At 58.9% G+C, this 15,971-nt stretch overlaps 7 protein-coding genes across 7 annotated transcripts; 3 read left to right on the top strand and 4 right to left on the bottom strand.

Moving 5' to 3' along the window:
• Positions 1-460: 460 nt before the first annotated feature.
• On the bottom strand, positions 461-1,527 carry THITE_2107689 (uncharacterized protein). Its single transcript, XM_003649187.1, has one exon. The coding sequence runs from the start codon at positions 998-1,000 to the stop codon at positions 509-511; it is 492 nt and encodes a 163-aa protein (XP_003649235.1). The 5' UTR covers positions 1,001-1,527; the 3' UTR covers positions 461-508.
• Positions 1,528-2,266: 739 nt separating this feature from the next.
• On the bottom strand, positions 2,267-6,991 carry THITE_2107690 (uncharacterized protein). The gene is made up of 4 exons (XM_003649188.1): positions 6,667-6,991; positions 3,949-6,476; positions 2,488-3,881; positions 2,267-2,424 (listed from the first exon to the last, which is right to left on the bottom strand). The coding sequence occupies exons 1-4, from the start codon at positions 6,845-6,847 to the stop codon at positions 2,385-2,387; spliced, it is 4,143 nt and encodes a 1,380-aa protein (XP_003649236.1). The 5' UTR covers positions 6,848-6,991; the 3' UTR covers positions 2,267-2,384.
• A 1,189-nt stretch (positions 6,992-8,180) lies between these two features.
• Positions 8,181-10,244, top strand: THITE_2107695 (uncharacterized protein). Its single transcript, XM_003649189.1, has 2 exons — positions 8,181-9,232; positions 9,290-10,244. The coding sequence occupies exons 1-2, from the start codon at positions 8,405-8,407 to the stop codon at positions 10,070-10,072; spliced, it is 1,611 nt and encodes a 536-aa protein (XP_003649237.1). The 5' UTR covers positions 8,181-8,404; the 3' UTR covers positions 10,073-10,244.
• Positions 10,245-10,415: 171 nt separating this feature from the next.
• On the bottom strand, positions 10,416-11,293 carry THITE_2042627 (uncharacterized protein; the record flags this gene model as incomplete). Its single annotated transcript, XM_003649190.1, has 2 exons — positions 10,416-11,169; positions 11,250-11,293. 2 exons carry the CDS (start codon positions 11,291-11,293, stop codon positions 10,416-10,418), a joined length of 798 nt encoding a protein of 265 aa, XP_003649238.1.
• A 790-nt stretch (positions 11,294-12,083) lies between these two features.
• THITE_2107700 (uncharacterized protein) lies at positions 12,084-13,538 on the top strand. The gene is made up of 4 exons (XM_003649191.1): positions 12,084-12,614; positions 12,689-12,815; positions 12,890-13,110; positions 13,256-13,538. Exons 1-3 carry the CDS (start codon positions 12,290-12,292, stop codon positions 13,059-13,061), a joined length of 624 nt encoding a protein of 207 aa, XP_003649239.1. The 5' UTR covers positions 12,084-12,289; the 3' UTR covers positions 13,062-13,110; positions 13,256-13,538.
• On the top strand, positions 13,528-14,350 carry THITE_2107701 (uncharacterized protein). The gene is made up of 2 exons (XM_003649192.1): positions 13,528-13,850; positions 14,038-14,350. The coding sequence occupies exons 1-2, from the start codon at positions 13,665-13,667 to the stop codon at positions 14,233-14,235; spliced, it is 384 nt and encodes a 127-aa protein (XP_003649240.1). The 5' UTR covers positions 13,528-13,664; the 3' UTR covers positions 14,236-14,350.
• Positions 14,351-14,398: 48 nt separating this feature from the next.
• On the bottom strand, positions 14,399-15,765 carry THITE_2107704 (uncharacterized protein). The gene is made up of 4 exons (XM_003649193.1): positions 15,606-15,765; positions 15,097-15,506; positions 14,790-15,008; positions 14,399-14,736 (listed from the first exon to the last, which is right to left on the bottom strand). The coding sequence occupies exons 1-4, from the start codon at positions 15,701-15,703 to the stop codon at positions 14,597-14,599; spliced, it is 867 nt and encodes a 288-aa protein (XP_003649241.1). The 5' UTR covers positions 15,704-15,765; the 3' UTR covers positions 14,399-14,596.
• Positions 15,766-15,971: the final 206 nt, after the last annotated feature.

Here is a 15,971-nt window from a genome sequence, read left to right on the forward strand (position 1 = left end):
GGGGGGATACATGTTCCCTACACTAGGCCGCACTAAGAACCCCGGCGAGCTGGATTTGCCCGGACAAAACTCTGGTTTCGGGTCCAGACTGCCTGTGCTCGAAGGGACAGGGGGCGCAGCCAAGATGGACTTCGGATGAGAAGGATGACGGGGAGTGACATCGTCGATGTTTCGTTTCTTCTCCCCCGTTCTGGACAGCCTTGCTACTGCAGACGTTGGGATGCATGGCCTTCGCTGCGACCCTTCCGGGGTTGCGCAACCATCGACCTGAGGCGGAAGGCGGCCAATCAGAGCGGAGCGGATGCTCGTTTAAAGGGTTTAAGGTTGGAACGAAGGCATCAAGCATCCTGGCTCGGCACTCCAGCTTGCCAGGGCTTCCCCTCGGGCTCCGCTCGGACTCGAGTGTGCGGGTCCGAGGCGCAGATTTGGATTGGCCACGGCGGCAAAGGCCAAGCCTGTCCAGGGGGTGCGCACGGTTACCGCGCCGGGGGTTTTGCGACAACGGCGCTCAGGATGCTCGTCTCAGGCTTGTTTCAATCTCACGGACCGCATCGGGACCGGAGTAGCGCGCAATGTCTGCGTTGCGCAGACAACGGTGTGCGACAGCAGCAATCTGCTTCCGGACAATGCTTGCGAACCGCGGGTGAGCTGTGGCTCGGGAGTCGGGAAACCCATCTGGGCAGCGGGGGCGTGGGCTGTCACGAGCTAGCGGATAGCTCGCAGTCGAGATATGACGGTCTGTCTTGGGCGACGAATCTGGCAGTGTTTCCCGGGATTTAGCTCCTGTCAATTGATCATTGCCAACAAAAGAGGAATACAACCCGAGCCTTGAGGCTCCAAGTCCTGGAGAGACTGCGTCCTCGAGAGAGCCGTGCTGAGGAAGCGTCACCACCGACCGTGCTACCGCCCCGGACTCGTCATCACGGGCTACCGCATAATACCGGATCGACATGGCCGAGCTCAGCCGGTGTGGGTGAGCTTGCCTCCGGATCTGCCGCATGCCTCTTGCCTGTTGTGCGACATACGGATGCACGCCTGCTACATAGATGCAAAAAAGATCCGATGCGATGCTGCGCCGGATGCAGTGTCCGTGCTGTGTTGGAGGGTCAATCAACATGTTCTTCTGGGATTATCCTCCAGAACTGGATGGGGCTCCGCGTTCATGAAAAATATCCGCTTCGTCGGTGATCTCTAGGTCTGGCTGAGCACTGGGTGAGGCATGGGCTCAACTAGGTGTTCTGGAGCGGCATCCTGTGAGACGAATTGCAGAATTGGAGAGCCGTTGCTTGGTTGCTGGTCCGTGGTTAGAGGCAGAGGGAATTGTCAATTACGTCACCCAGGTTCCCCAACACTTCGATGGCCGCTCCTTCTGTCAACTCCAGAGCAGGTAACCACTAAAGAATGGAAGACAAGGACTCGGAGGCCATTGCCATTAGGCTGGCATTAGGGCTACGACGCCTACCCGCTACGGCAGGTAGGTAATTGTGTACCTGTATCTATCGCTGTTAAATCCCACTTGTACAGTACAGTTGTAGCATGTAATCACTTTTTCGAAATAGCGAGTTCAGATTAGAAGGAGAGACCTAACGAAGACTCGTCCTTGGATCTTCGCTTCAACGACTGTTTCCCATGGAACCAACCTCTCCTCTGTACCAAGCAACTAGCACCTGGCCTACTTCATGCTTGCCCCAGTCCACTGGGGCCCGTTACGGAGGAACCAAGCCTACACGGTAGAAGCCATCCCGGCCGTTCGATACCCTTCTCCATTATTGAATTGCGCCGGCTCCGTTCCTGATCTTACATAGTACCTAACCCCTGGCTTAACACTTCTCGCCTTAGCATGTCAGCGATGAAACCGACTTTTAGCTGACTCGGAAGACCATCGCTTGGAATAAAAGGGCCATCAGTGAACGCAGCGAGCGCCACCATGCACAAAACGATGCGAGTTCACTATTAGATGGCTGTCCTACGTGTTCTGCCTGCGTCCTCCCCGTCATTCTCCTGCCACTCTCTCTCTGTCTCCATCTTCCCCTGTCTCCCCTTTTTAGTTCATCCGCCACAACAGCAGCAGGCCCGGACTACTACCGTCCCGGCAATACTGCTCTGCTTGCACACCTCGGAATCCTTCCAACTCAGCACTGCTATGTAAATGCACCACGCCGCCCATCGCATTACACACAAACTATACCATCTTGGTTGAAGGTCCGTATGTGGAGCCCCCTGTATCAATCTTCCACCCTCGTCTCCCTTCCCACAGCCGCTCGACTGCACATCTCCGTTTGTCTTGCTTCATCACCTCCCAGATCGATGGTAGGTTGTGCTCAACCAGCAGGAGCTCCGTCGACACCAGGCGTTTGCACCCCGCGTGGGAGGCCTGAACTGTTCTACAGTGCGTATGGGTTGACCGACCGGATTGTCAAGCACCTTTATAAACACCCTGGTTAGCCTGGTCCCTTTTCACACATACTTGGGTCGCGGGGCACTTACGGCGGGCTCTTGGTGAGATCGGTCTTGAGAATGACAGGCACCCGCGTCATCTCCGTCACGTCCTGGATGTATTCACCACCCTCTTCCCTGAGCTTGAAAAGCTTCAGGTATCTCTCCTTGTTGCTCAGCCGCGTCTCCGGCGCGTCGGCGGTGGGCACCTTGGAATCTGACCGGGTGCGGTGCAGGCTGCTGGCCGCATCCGCCGAGGACCGAGTTGGCGAGCCGGGGACGCTCTGCGTCGGTCGCTCCACCAGCGACGCTCCGGCCATGGCCTCCGTGATGTCCGACGCGTTGTCCAGCGCGTTGTCCGACGCGTTTTCCGACGTGTTCTCGTCTTCGTCGTCGAAGAGGGCGTCGACGGCATCCGTCGACATGGTGCCCGTCTCCGTTTGCTTCCTGGCCGCCTCTTCGCGTTCCTTCTTGGCCTTCTCCGCTTCCTCGGCCTGGCGAGCGGCGGCGAGAGCATTGGAAATGCGCTGCGACATGGCAGCCTTGGGGCGTTCGTCTTCGGGCACGTACGCCGAGCTGGGCACGCCCTTCTCCCAGTACAGCTCCAGAATCCTCTTCTCCTTCCTGAACTCGGCCTTCTTTAGGGGCAGTTGGTCGCAGTGCACCCGCTTCTCGAAGCCCCACTCGGGGATCAGCACATCGAATGCCGACTCGTACACGCAAAGAACAATGCCTTCGCTGATGAGATCGCCGTTCACCTCCTGACGCTTCTTGTCCATGGCGCGGCAGGCTTCGATATGGATACTCTGTTCCTGCGCGTTCTGCGCCGAATCTTTCTTGTTGTTGCAGGCCTCGACCACCTTGACGAGCGCCTCCACGTCGTCGTTGTACTCAATCTTCCCTTCCGAAAGGACGGACTCCAGTTGACGGTGCACCAAAATATCGGCGTAGCGTCTGGTCGGGCTGGTGAAGTGGGTGTACAGTGGCAGGTTGAGTGAGTAGTGCGCCCAGAGGTGCTTGGCCGTCTTGCCGGCAATGAAATACTTGGCACGCTGCATCGACTTGAGGAGCAGCGTCTCCATACCCTTTCGGATGTCGGAGTCCTCCACCCTGAACAGGCTGTTCTGGAGCGTGCCACTGCTGGACGGATCGATCTCGTAGCCAAGAGCCGTCATGCGTTCCACAAACGTTTGCAGACGGCGAGGATTAGGTGCGGCATGCCTGCGCAACAGGGCCTTCTCAGGGAGCGCGCGAGCTAAGCGCTGCGCAACGTACGCATTAGCCTTGTGCATGAGTTCCTCGACCATCTCCGTCGCAGGGGTCGTGTCGAAGAGGCTGTGCCTGACGGGGATGTTCTCGTCGTCCAGCTGCTGTAGCAGACGGAGAGGAGCGATGGGCTCGCCACCGGCACCTAGACGTGCCTCCCGGAACTTCTGAGTCAGTACCTGTAAGTGACCGGTTAGCAAAGCCACTCCCTGCATCCCCCCTAAGTTCGCCGGAAAAGGGACTTACGTTAAGAATCTGGACGTCTTTGGCCTCCACAACATCATGTGTAAACCCAGCAGCGTTGGACAGGGCCTGATCCATCTGCGAAAGCGAGAGCTTGCCGCCGCTCTTGACAATACCCTTCCCAATCCAGGTATCGCCTTCCGTAACAGCGCCAGTGTGCGGGTTCACGTGGAAAACGACGCTGACGGTGAGGCGATCCTCCTTGGGGGTGAGCGAGCAGACCTCGCTTGAGAGCTTTGGAGGTAGCATGGCACAGAATCTGTTGACCAGATGAACTGCCGTGCCCCGCTTCTTCGCCTCACGGTCAACAAGGGAGTTCGGCCTGACGAAGTGCGTAACATCCGGCACGTGGATGCCGACCTCGATTTTACCGTCGGGCAGCGACTTGATATGGACGCCGTTCCCAAGCTCGGCCGAGCCGTCCAGATCGAGCGTAAAGACCTTCTCGTTCCGGAAGTCTCGGCGAGCCGCGATGGCCGCCTCGTCTTCCTTGGCAATCGTCCAGTCCTGGAGACCGACACTGCGCAAGACGGCATCGGAGAACTCGTCGGACGAGAAGTTGTTGTCTCGGAGCAGGGCATCCGTCTCGACCTTGAGATCGCCCATCTTTCCGAGCTTTTCCACCAGGGTGCCGAACGGATGCAGCGAGGTGATGGGCCAGCGCTTGATGCAAGCAACGAAAATCTGATCCGCGTATTCCTGATGCTTCTCGACGAAGTCGCGAGGAGCCTGCTCCGTGGGGATAGCGATCAGGGGAACACGCTTATCGGTCGGCTTAAACCACACAATCTTGGGCTTCTCCTGGGCTCGGGGCTCCTGGTGCCGGGCCAAATTCCCGTCCCGCGCAGCTCGCTCGGCCTCTTGTTTCTCCTTGGTAGCCTGGCTGCTGGGCCGGAGCAGACCCAGAGTGCCGGAGAACATCTGACCGGCCACGCGCTCAATGACGGCAACAATGTGGCCCGCGTAGAGCGGCTTCTGCTCGTCGCTGATCTCTTCCTCCTCGACAAGGAGCAGGCTCTGGCCCTCGACTTCGACGTCATCGTTCTTCTTCTGAGTGGGACGTTGTCTAAGACTGCCACGTCGGCGGATGCCACCTTCACCAGCGTCGTTGTCGTTGCCATTACCGCCGACCTGGCTTGTGCCAGCAGTGGATCCGGAGCGCGTGTCAGTGATGTCTTTGCGCTTCTTCTTCTCCTCCTTCTCGCGCTTCTGAGCCCAGACCTCGTCAACATCGAGGAGCTCGACGGCGACCAGATCTCCCTCGAGGGCACGGTTACGGTCTTTGCTGCCGCAAATGAAGATGTCGGCATCAAGCAGGCCATCCTGGGTCGAGACATAGGCATCGCTCCGGTTCTTCTTGTTCACGCGAAGAATGCCCGAGACAAGCTGCCCATCGCCAAGGAGAGCAGGGAGGGTCGCCTGCGGCAGGTAGGGTGTGAAAAGAGTCTTGCGCTGCTGCTGCTGCTGCTGTTGGGGTTGCTGGGCCGTCAGCTGGGGAGCGTGCTGGCTGGCTTGGAGGCCGGCCATGTGCTGACCATTCATGGTCGCAACCTGGAGAGCCTGCAGCTGGTTCAGCTGCATGGGGTTGAGCTGCTGCCCAGCGTAGAGCCCGGGAATCATCATTTGGCCGGGGAGCTGCATCAGCTGGGGCTGACCAGGGTATTGAAAGGCGCCGAGACCGGAGACGGACTGATGGCTGAGCGAGCTACGGGTGCGATGGCCGGGCTGGAACGCGGATCCCTGACTCTGGCCGGCACCACTCGTCTGATCCTGGCTCTGGCCCTGGCCTTGGGTGCGCCAGTTGCTGTCAAAGTTGCGGGAGGAAGTGCGAGCGTGGCCTCCGCCGCCGCCGCGGCGAGGGAACTCGCCTCCAAAGCCGCCACGGCCGTTTGCGCCAACAGCCATGCTTTGGCTCCGACCGTGACCACCCCGACCACCGCGGAAAGCCGCTGCGGGCGTGAGTTCCGCTGCGGGCTGCTGAGCGCTGGCTGCGCCTTTGGCCTCGTCCTCCGGCTTCTCGGCGGAGCCAGAAGCGCCAGGAGCAGGAAATTGGAAGCCGGACGTAGTGCGCTTCTGCTGGGCAATCTCGGCGGCCTTCTTGGCGTCGGCCAGAGCCAAGGAGTGCCGTCTCTGATGGCCGCCTCCAGCGCCGCCACCGCCCCGTCCTCCACGGCCGCCGGCGTTCTCCCTCCCCTGTCCTTGTGAGGTATCGAAGCTGCCAAAGGCAGATCCGGACGCACCAGACGATGGAGCGGGAGGAGGGCCCATGCCCATATTGGGGAGAGCCGACTGATTACGGCGATGTGACAGGGGTTGTGTCGGCGTAGCCAGGGGCACGTTCTGCTGGGGCAGCTGGGTCGGGAATTGGAAGCCGGCTTGGGGCGACATGTTGCTCATGGCGGCCTGGAGGTTGTAGGCGCCCGCGCCGAGCGGTTGACCGGGTAGCATGCCCATCTGCTGATAAGTAGCCTGGAGTTGCTGCTGCTGCTGCTGCAGGAGCTCGATCTGCTGCTGGATGGCCAGCTGCTCCACTGCGAAGAAAGGCCCGCGTCAGCTTTCCATCCACCTCGGGCACATCGCGATCCAAAGAAAGCGTGAGGGGGGCGGCAGCGCATGAGCCCAATGTCCGTCCATTGGACGAGTCGCAGCGGAAGTGCGACTTGGAGAGGGGCAGAGCAACGAAGAGTAGAAGCCAAGGCGCAGAAGCAAACAGCAACTTACTGCCGGGATTCGCAAACATACTCATCAAGGGGGTCAGCTCCGAGGGGCTTCTGCGATGGGCGATGTGCAGCCGGCGGCCAGCAGGACCGGGGACGCCTCCGGGCTGAGGCTGCTGTGGTTGCTGGATATGCGGCTGCGGCTGCTGCTGCTGCTGCTGCTGTTGCTGCTGCGGCTGCTCCATAGTGGCGGTCGGTGTCGTTCACAGGCGGCAGGGAAACTGGCAGAGCAGGTATCTCCCGATGGATGAATGCACGTCGAGTGCGCGCGAAACAGGCTGTGTGTTCGGATGCGTGTGCCAAGGAGCAGTCGGCAGGCGGTGGATTGCTGTTGTTGTGGTTGGTGCTGTTGTCTACTGTGCCGGGTGATTTTGCTTCGCGGCGGCAGTTGCTCGCGCGGACAAGCTGGCGGGAAAGATTCGAGCCCAAAGAGGTTAATGAGAGATTGAAACAAAAGACAAGAGGGAGTGTTTGTCAAGAGAGATGGACGGGCTTGATGGCGGAAGGCTGGATGCCGGAAGCTTGGGGAGACAAAAAGGGTTGAAGGAGGGTGCGAGTGAGGAGAGAGCCCCGATGATGGCGATGACGATGAAGGCAGTCACTGCAAGTGGAAGCGGGAGCGATGAATGCTCCAGACCTGCCCGATCCTGGTTGCTTGCTCCGTGCTCAGTGCCCCAAGCAACAGCTTTGCGCACTAACGATATCCGTAGTAGCGTCAGCGACAGCCTACCGGAAAGGGAGCAAGCGGAAAGTGGGGCTCTCAATCCGAGCAAGAACCCACGAGGAGCGGGGCGCAAACCCCCCACAACAGTTGCTGAAGCTACGCAGTAGCTCGTCTTCACATGGAGACTCGAAGCTCCAAGTTAACTACAAGTATCTAGCTCACACGGGACTACTGCTCGAGCTTGCAGCATTGGCGATGTATCCTGGCCCATGTTGCCCAATTCACTTCTTAGATGAAGACATTGGTTGAGCTGAGGCAGCTTCAAGGGATACCAAGAGCCGCTTCCGTCAACGCGACCTCGGCGCCCACCGTCTCAGGGTGCGCTAGCGTTACCAGGTGGTTTCCACTCTTCCCCTGGCCAAGCGAATGATCACGAGTGGCTTCCCAACCGAGTGAGGCGCGACAGTGCAGGATGTCGCGGAATTCAAATTTTGCGGTGCACGGCCAAGTGAACAGAAATGCAACTGGGGAAAGCTCTTCATTGGGTGTACGGAATATCCCTTCCCTAGCCCTGCTGGGTGACGGACGATCTAGGCGCACATAACTGCTTGACTGGCGCCAGCAGCGCCTGTCGGATTTCCTGAACGCGGTGTTCGCTCCACGCGACCTACCTACCTGGTACCTACCTCCTAGTGCACAGGTAACACTTGTGGAACTACATGGACAAATACCATGTGTTGGGGATGCTTGAGCCACCCCCTGATGGTCAAGCGCAGTCAAGCGTAAGGGGGGAGCTTAGCAGGGTTAGGGTTGGAATGAAGTGTTGTGTTACAGTGCGGATCTGTCGTTAGCCGCCTGCATGTGCGGTTCGCTAACATTTATCCGTAACCCGACTGCATGATAACCAACTGGGTGGACAGCCGCAAAACACCTGGAGGGTGATTCTAGTCTGCGCCTCCATTGGCGAACAAAGTCCAAGGACCGCCGTCGCGACGCACTCGCAACCGCGCCTCGCAAATCGCCGAGGAGCATGGCATTATAGACGCCGAGCAAAGTCGAACTTGTGCCGCCCTCTATAATGGCTGGCTCCTCACCCCATCGCCCGCCAAGCTACCACCGGGCGAGCCCGTCGCGATCCGTGCTCGAGGAGATCATTGACGACGACCGGAACTCGGAAGCGCGACACAAATACCTCCTCGAAGCTGCCAAGAGGGAACATGACCGAATCAGGGAAGATGCTGAAAGAGTGTACCGGGAGCAACTCCAGAGGGAGGAGGCGCAGCGCCTCCTCGCCGAGCGTCGCAAGGAGGAGGAGAGGATCAAACTCGAGGAGCAACTCGCTGCCGAACGCACGAGGTTAAATGCCCTCAGGGCGACCAAGGTTGCGATCCCACCTCCATTACCAGAGCCTCAGCAGCCTGCACCGCCAACACCCAACGGTACAACTCCAGCCCCGAAGTCGGCCAACGCCCGGGCACCAACGCAAACGAATGGCGCGACATCGCAACCAGCAACAAAACCCCCGGGAGTGGCTACGCCAGGGCTTCAAGTATCCAAGCCGTCCGCTCAGGCCCCGGCGGCTGTCCCTCAGAAGGCCGCCGAACCTGCTAGACCGGCGACCTCGGCCTTGGGAGTCGGTGGTCTTCTGAGTAATGTTCCGCAACCCAATGGCGACACCTCCACGGCCGAAACGTCTCGCTCGGCTGCTCCACCGCCCGCGCAACCGCGCCCAGATCGGTATTCCGAAATCCACAAGAATCTCAAAAATCTACGGAAATTCATGGCGGAACAGGCAAAAACGAACCCGATTCTCAAGGAGAGAATGGGCGACATGCGGAGAGAACTACGGAAATCCGTCGGGCAACTCACTGTGTCTTCTGGAGTTGCCGGGGTAAACAGAGTTCAGGTATGCGAACGTGGTCTCCGATGTGAAAGCCACATTTTGCTAACGTAACCGATGCAGCAACAAACGATCGTCAAACTGATGCGAGAGGCACTCTCAAACCAGGTGCAATCGCAGTTGATGGACCCCAACGAGTTTCTATTGACGCCGAGGAAGAATCCAGTCGAAGGAGCCGCACACAACGAACCCATGCTGCCCTCGGTCTTTCTCTACCTCATCAATATTTTCGCAAAGGCCGCCATCTCGCAGTTTATCAACGAGGCTGGGGCGCGGCCGGAGACGGCAGACCCGATCGGGGTCTGCGTTGCTGCCACCCTCTCGGAGCCCGATTTCCTCTGGCGGGGCGGGTCAATGATCGACATCCTGCTCGCTAAGTTCAGGATAGTCTGCCCGGTGCTCTTCGGCTACCGCGGCAGCGAGAAAACGGAGCAAGGGAGGCAGAGGCTAGGCTGGTGGAAAGAAAACGGGCGATGGGTGACGCAGCAGCAACATATGGACCGCATGACGGGCCTCGGGGCCGGCTTTGCGGCGATCTCGCTGCGGAAGTTCATGGCGGTCAAGAAGGAGAATCCTTATCCCCCGCGGCACTACTGGACGGCCATGGCTCGGATCGTCAACACGCCGTCGGCGGAAATCTCGGACACGCAATGCGTCGTGCTTAAGTCCATGGTGGAGAACTACGAGCAGAAGTTTATCGAGTTTTACGGTACGGCCGCACTGGCGGCACTGCGTATGGCCCTGGTCGAGTTTCCCGCCAGAGCGCCACAGAAGACAGCGGCTGTCAATTCTCTCGACGTGTTGGCTCAGCTACTAAAGCGGGACGCGGGCTTGGTTCTTGGATAAGCTGGTCGGGCTGATCAGGGTACGGGAATGGGTGTCCCTAAGATGTCTACATAATGTTGGCTCCAGATAGAGAGGCTCTGGTTCGGCGTTGCCTTGCGGGTTGAAAAGCGGCGGCTATGCGAGACAGGGGATGTGAAGGTCACGCTTTTGGGACTGCATGTGTCCTAGCTGGATTCGATACGAGTTATATACCCAACATATAACAACAGCAAGAAATATGAGAAACATCAATACAAGACCCAAAACGCCGAATTCAGCAGAGGCCACCCTGTCTATCTACGCAAAGGTATTATGGGACGACGTCCTCGCCAAAAGCATCCTCCCAACGCCCGCCTCCCAACCCTCATAACACCAATAGCAATATCAACAATACAATCAACACGACGATCAGAACCCCGATGCAGCAGCTACTCAGCCGGTCCTCGTTCCGCCTCATGACATACCTGAGCTTCTCCATGCCCGTCTGCAGGCGGCCGCCGACGCGGTCCGCCAAGTCGTCCACCACCTCGAGCATCTCGACCTGCTCCTCCAGCTCGCGGCCCATGTCGTCCGCCTGCCGCCGCAGGTTCCCCACCGTCTGGAACACCCCGTCCAGGTGCTCGTCCTGCTCGCGCATCATCATGACCTGCTGCTCGCGCTCGAACTCGGCCGCGTAGTCGCCGACCGCGTCATCGTCACCGCCGCCGCCGCCGCTGCCGTCGGGGATGGCGAAGGTCGACGGGTCCGGGAGGTCGTTGGCACCGCCGCCGCTGCCCACCGCTCCTTTCCCTCCGCGCCCGGCGGCGGCGGAAGCGGAAGAGGACGACACCTTGGCTAGCTCCTCGCGCATGTCGGACACCTCGCCGCCGACCTCCTGCACGAGGCGCTTGCGCCGCGCGATCTCGGCGGCGGAGAGGCCATACTGGGACGGGTTGGACTCGACCGCTTGGACGGAGGCGACGAGGTCGGCGAGGTCTTCGGCGAGGGAGGCGAGCGAGGACTCGAGGTCGGCGCGCGCCGAGGCCAGTTCTGGAGACGTCGCGGAGGTGGTGAGCGAGCGGATGCGCAGGTATGACGTGAACAGGGAGCGGGCGGACTGGAGCTGGTTGAGGACATCTCTGTTGCCGTGTTGCGTTAGTTCACTTTCCATCCACGCGGCGGGCCGGGGGGCCAGCGGCGGCGGCAGGGCGAAACGCACTGCTGGACCTGGAGGAACGGGTCCTCGTCGTTCGTCGAGGACATCATCCCGCTCCGTGGTGGGTTACGCTCTCAGGCGGGCTTGATCATCAGACAGCCAGGTTCTGCGCATGTCGCGCGATGCTGTCTCTCAGTGGCGTGTGGTTGTTGAAGGTTCAACTTTGACTTCGCGGAAGATGACGATGCCCTGTATTCCGTGACAGGCGGCCACAGAGGTACCTGAGTGGGCGATTCCCAGGCCGAGACTCGATGTTACTTCAGACACGGTCGGGGTGTTTGCAGCGCTCGAAGCATGCCTTTCCTGAACTGTGGAATACTGGATAACGTTAGGTACTATCTCTGTTCGGTCGCGGCACTGTGCCCCCGGGCCCCGCAACTCACCCCCTGCACCTCCGGCGTTGCAGTGTTTGCACGGAGGCCGAACCCCTGTCTCCGTCCGGTCGTCGTTAAAGAGGTCCCGCCAAGACTAATTTCGGATTTTGCCGCGTACAAGTAATTACAAATCGCCAAGGGATGAGCAGGCCACGACGACTTCGAGCAACATCAACAACAACAATCGCAAAGACTCGTCGCAACAACTCTACGAAAACTCAACCAAATTGAAAAAGAAGAAAACGAGGATAACCCGCACCCTAACTATAACCCGTATCCTAACCTTAACCTAAACCCTAACCAGCGGGGGGCTGGCGCCGGCCCCGGAACCCCTGGCGAACTAACCCTTGGCGATAGAGTAAACACCTTGGCGATAGTGGCTACGTAATAACGTTGTAAAAACATAGCCGACAATTGGCCGAAATTAGTCTTGGCGGGACCTCTTTAACGTCTACCCTCCGTCCCGCTAAATGGTCAAGGGCCACTGAGCCATGGGTTGGAGCTGCTCCCGTCCAAGGTGAAACGTAGCTTCCAAGGTTCAAGAACAGTCGACGAACCTCGTCCCTTGTTTTCACTGCTTTCCCCTTCGCTCGGTCCAATTGATTTGGAACGATCACCTTTCCACCTCGCAGTTCCGCCGGACAGACTACAGACCCCTATACAGCCAAAATGTTCAACCTCAAGCGGCTCGTTCTCGCCGCCTCGGTGATGGTCGGCGTCGGCTTGATGGTTGCGCAGCCGGTTGCCGCCGCCAAGGGCCCCAAGATCACCCACAAGGTCTACTTCGACATTGAGCACGGCGGCGAGCCCCTTGGCCGCATCGTCATGGGTCTCTACGGCAAGACTGTCCCCAAGACGGCCGAGAACTTCCGTGCTCTGGCCACGGGCGAGAAGGGCTTCGGCTACGAGGGCTCCACTTTCCACCGTGTCATCAAGCAGTTCATGATCCAGGGCGGCGACTTCACCAAGGGCGACGGCACCGGTGGCAAGTCGAGTGCGTATTCCCCCCCGGCGCCTTTCTGGGACATGGCCGTTCCGAGTTGAAGGTGCTGACGCCCATGGCTGCAGTCTACGGCGACAAGTTCCCCGACGAGAACTTCAAGCTCAAGCACAGCAAGAAAGGCCTCCTCTCCATGGCCAACGCGGGCAAGGACACCAACGGCTCCCAGTTCTTCATCACCACGGTTGTCACCTCGTAAGTGCCCGGATACACAAGCCACAGGGGGCTGTTCCCTCTGAACCGGTTTTGCTGACACGGGCTGATGGCAGTTGGCTCGACGGCCGCCACGTTGTCTTCGGCGAGGTCCTCGAGGGCTACGACGTTGTCGAGAAGATCGAGAACGTCGAAACGCAGCCTGGCGACAGGCCGGTCAAGACCGTCAAGATCGTCAAGAGCGGCGAGCTGGAGGTCCCTCCTGAAGGTATCCACGTGGAGCTCTAAGGGCTGTTTTTTCAATGTGTACCGTTTCCCTCTTCTTCCCTGAAAACAGGTTGGGGCAGCAAAACACGCGCACTTGTTCGAAGGGCTGCTGTCGAAAGAAAGATGAATCTGCAGTTCCCACTCGCGCGCCCGAACTATCCGATGCCTGTGGGATGATGTGCTGATTGTTGGTTCTTTCCTTCGCACCTGTCCAGACTCGGATTTGCCTGAAGACGGAACCGAAAAGACGCCCGCCACAAACAAGGAGGCTCCGGACACCGAAACCGACGAGGACTACCACTTCCTGGTCCAGGGTTGACGCTCTTTGGCATCGTCGTGGCGGTGATGGCGGTGTGGTTCCGATTTTCGAGGGCCGACCAGAAGCGCAACAACATTGGCTACGAGAAGACGCGGGCATGAATTGTAGAAATACAGCTTCCCATCGAGATTTGGTTGCCGTATTTCCGTGAACGCCGAGGTGATTTCCATGGAAGGGGTCGCTCCTCTGAGACCTCCGTTAGATGCATCAGGCGGCCCCGTTTCAGGCATCCCTAATTTTTTCATGGACTCTGGATCACTCAGACCTGCACCGTCTGCTCGACAACAACGCCAGAGGCTCCCAAAATGAAGGTCCTAACATTGAATTTCCTGACATGTGCGGTCAAGACATGCAAGTCTTCGGCCAATTCATTTCCGCTGCACCCCAAGGATGCTGAGCTCGTCAGCGACGATGTCGAGCTCAACCCGCAGCTGTTAGTCAACCTGCTGCCCCGCATCGATTGGAATGCGCTGCGGATAACATCGACGGAGGCAAGTGATTTTCCTAGTTTAAATGTCTTTTGTAGGAGTTGCGATTTCCTATACTGTAGTGGGCCATTTCCCTTCACCTTTTCACTGCCTGATGCTCTTATCGCCATGGCTCCCCCCCCTCCGGTTGAATCGAATCTCTCGCCTCACAGTTCCTTATGAATGCTCACCTCACTAACCCCGAGCACAGCTGGGCTTTCCCCAACTGCCCGAGCAACCACCCACTGCGGAGGAGCTGCAGAGCGACGAGAAGATGCTCAAGGATCTGCACACGCTGCTCATGGAGACGCAGATTAACGAGGGCAAGCTGGTGTGTGGGAATTGCGGCCACGAGTATGCCGTTCGGGAAGGCATCGCCAATTTCCTTCTGCCGAGTCACCTGGTATGAAAGGAAGAGAGATTTGGGGGCAGGCTGGGGGTGGAGACGGTAAGGGCATACTCTGGGCTTTGGTCACGGCGTTTACGATTGTGAACTACGGAATACTTGAGGACAAATCACACACTCTCTGCATCATCGGGAGCGCTGTCATCCTGACGAATTTCGAATAGAAGTCACTGTCTCTGGCATTAAAAGCCATTCACGATTAAGCACGCCGAAGCCGTCATCGATAATATCTCCAAGAGATGTCTAAACATTCATGACACCACAAGTATGCCCAACTCCCGAAACTCCCAGTACAACGAGGAATGCTGCAAGCCACCAAAAAAGCCGCGCCACAGGCACGGCGTAATGAGACAGATACGCTATGTTACATCTGCTTCTTCTGCGCCGCCGGTCCCATCTCCTTGTCGAACGCGCCGTAAGAGACCTCCAGGCTGGCAAGCGCCTTGAGACCGGCGCCCAGGATGGAGAGGACGACACCAAGCACGATGAAGGACATGAAGATGCCTGTGTCCATATTAGCATATTGCACTGGCGCGTACATTCTAGGGGCGACTGACCCGGCGTGAAGAACTGATACTTTTCAAACAGCGGCAACCTCGAGGTCGAATTCGACATCTGCCTCGCGGCGAGCTCTAGCTCCTCAGACCAGCGCTTCATGTCGGTATGGACCGGCTCCACGAAGTCAGGTTGGTACGCCTTGAACTCGTTCGGGTCCGAGTACACCATAACAGTGTAGTCGCCATCCAGGATCTCGAGAAGCTGGCCCAGTTCGTGATCTGTTCCGACGAGCCATCAGCATCCCGATCCACGCCACCTTACCCTGGTTCTCTGAGCGGCACACGGAGAAAAGAGCCACAAACATACCATTATCGCCCAAAACCTCCCTCCTCTCTCGTTCCCTCTTCGTGCCCTCAGCAGCAGCAGGCAAGTGCTTCAGCTCAATCTTGTCCAGCTTCGCCTCAACCCCGCGCGCCTCGCACGCCTGGGCGACGTACTCGGCCAGCGGCCGGCCGGAGACCTGGCCGATCACCTCGGCGACGCTCCAGCTGGCATTCTCGCCCGCCGCGCGAACCGCGCGACACAGGTTCGGCATGCGGCAACTGTTGCCGGTGCCGCTGTTGCTGCTGTCGGTGGCGCGGAAGTCGGCTGCGTGCATGTTCGGCTGCGAGACGAGGATGTACCGCGTCGTCGGACATGACGCGAGCAGGGACTTTGCGGCGGCGAGGACTTGCGAGGAGGTCTGCAGTTGGGCATCTGACGGGGCCGGTGGGAGTCTGTGATGGGTTGGGCGCGCAATGGATGGTTAGCTCGGTCTGCGATCCTACAGGGACTTGGGGACGGGGGTTAGAGTCCAGCCAGGGACGCAAACGTACTTGGCCGTGGAAAATAGGATAAACGGTGAGGAATCCGAAAAGGCCTGCACGTGCACTGCTGTGCAGGCCAGTAGTGTTGCTGTTGTGGAAGGCTTCATTGTTTTGCTGATGCCGGGGGCTGGTTGCGTCGTCGTCCTCGGCTGCGGCGGCGGTTTGGTTGGCGATGCCTTGCATGCACAGCTCCAGGAGCTTGTGATGCAAAATGATGACTCAGCAAGCCCGGGCCAAACGACTCACCCGAAGCTTTGCCGGCCGAGAACCTGTTCGCGTTCCCGGAGTGGGGCCGGCTTCGTAGCGACTGCAAACGGCGCCGGCGGCGGAGGCCGGAAGGCGTCGCCCATCCTACTTCGTTCACACCCCATTAAG

The sequence above is a fragment of the Thermothielavioides terrestris genome, chromosome 1 (assembly GCF_000226115.1).
Source record: "Thermothielavioides terrestris NRRL 8126 chromosome 1, complete sequence".
NCBI classification, from domain to species: Eukaryota; Fungi; Ascomycota; class Sordariomycetes; order Sordariales; family Chaetomiaceae; genus Thermothielavioides; species Thermothielavioides terrestris.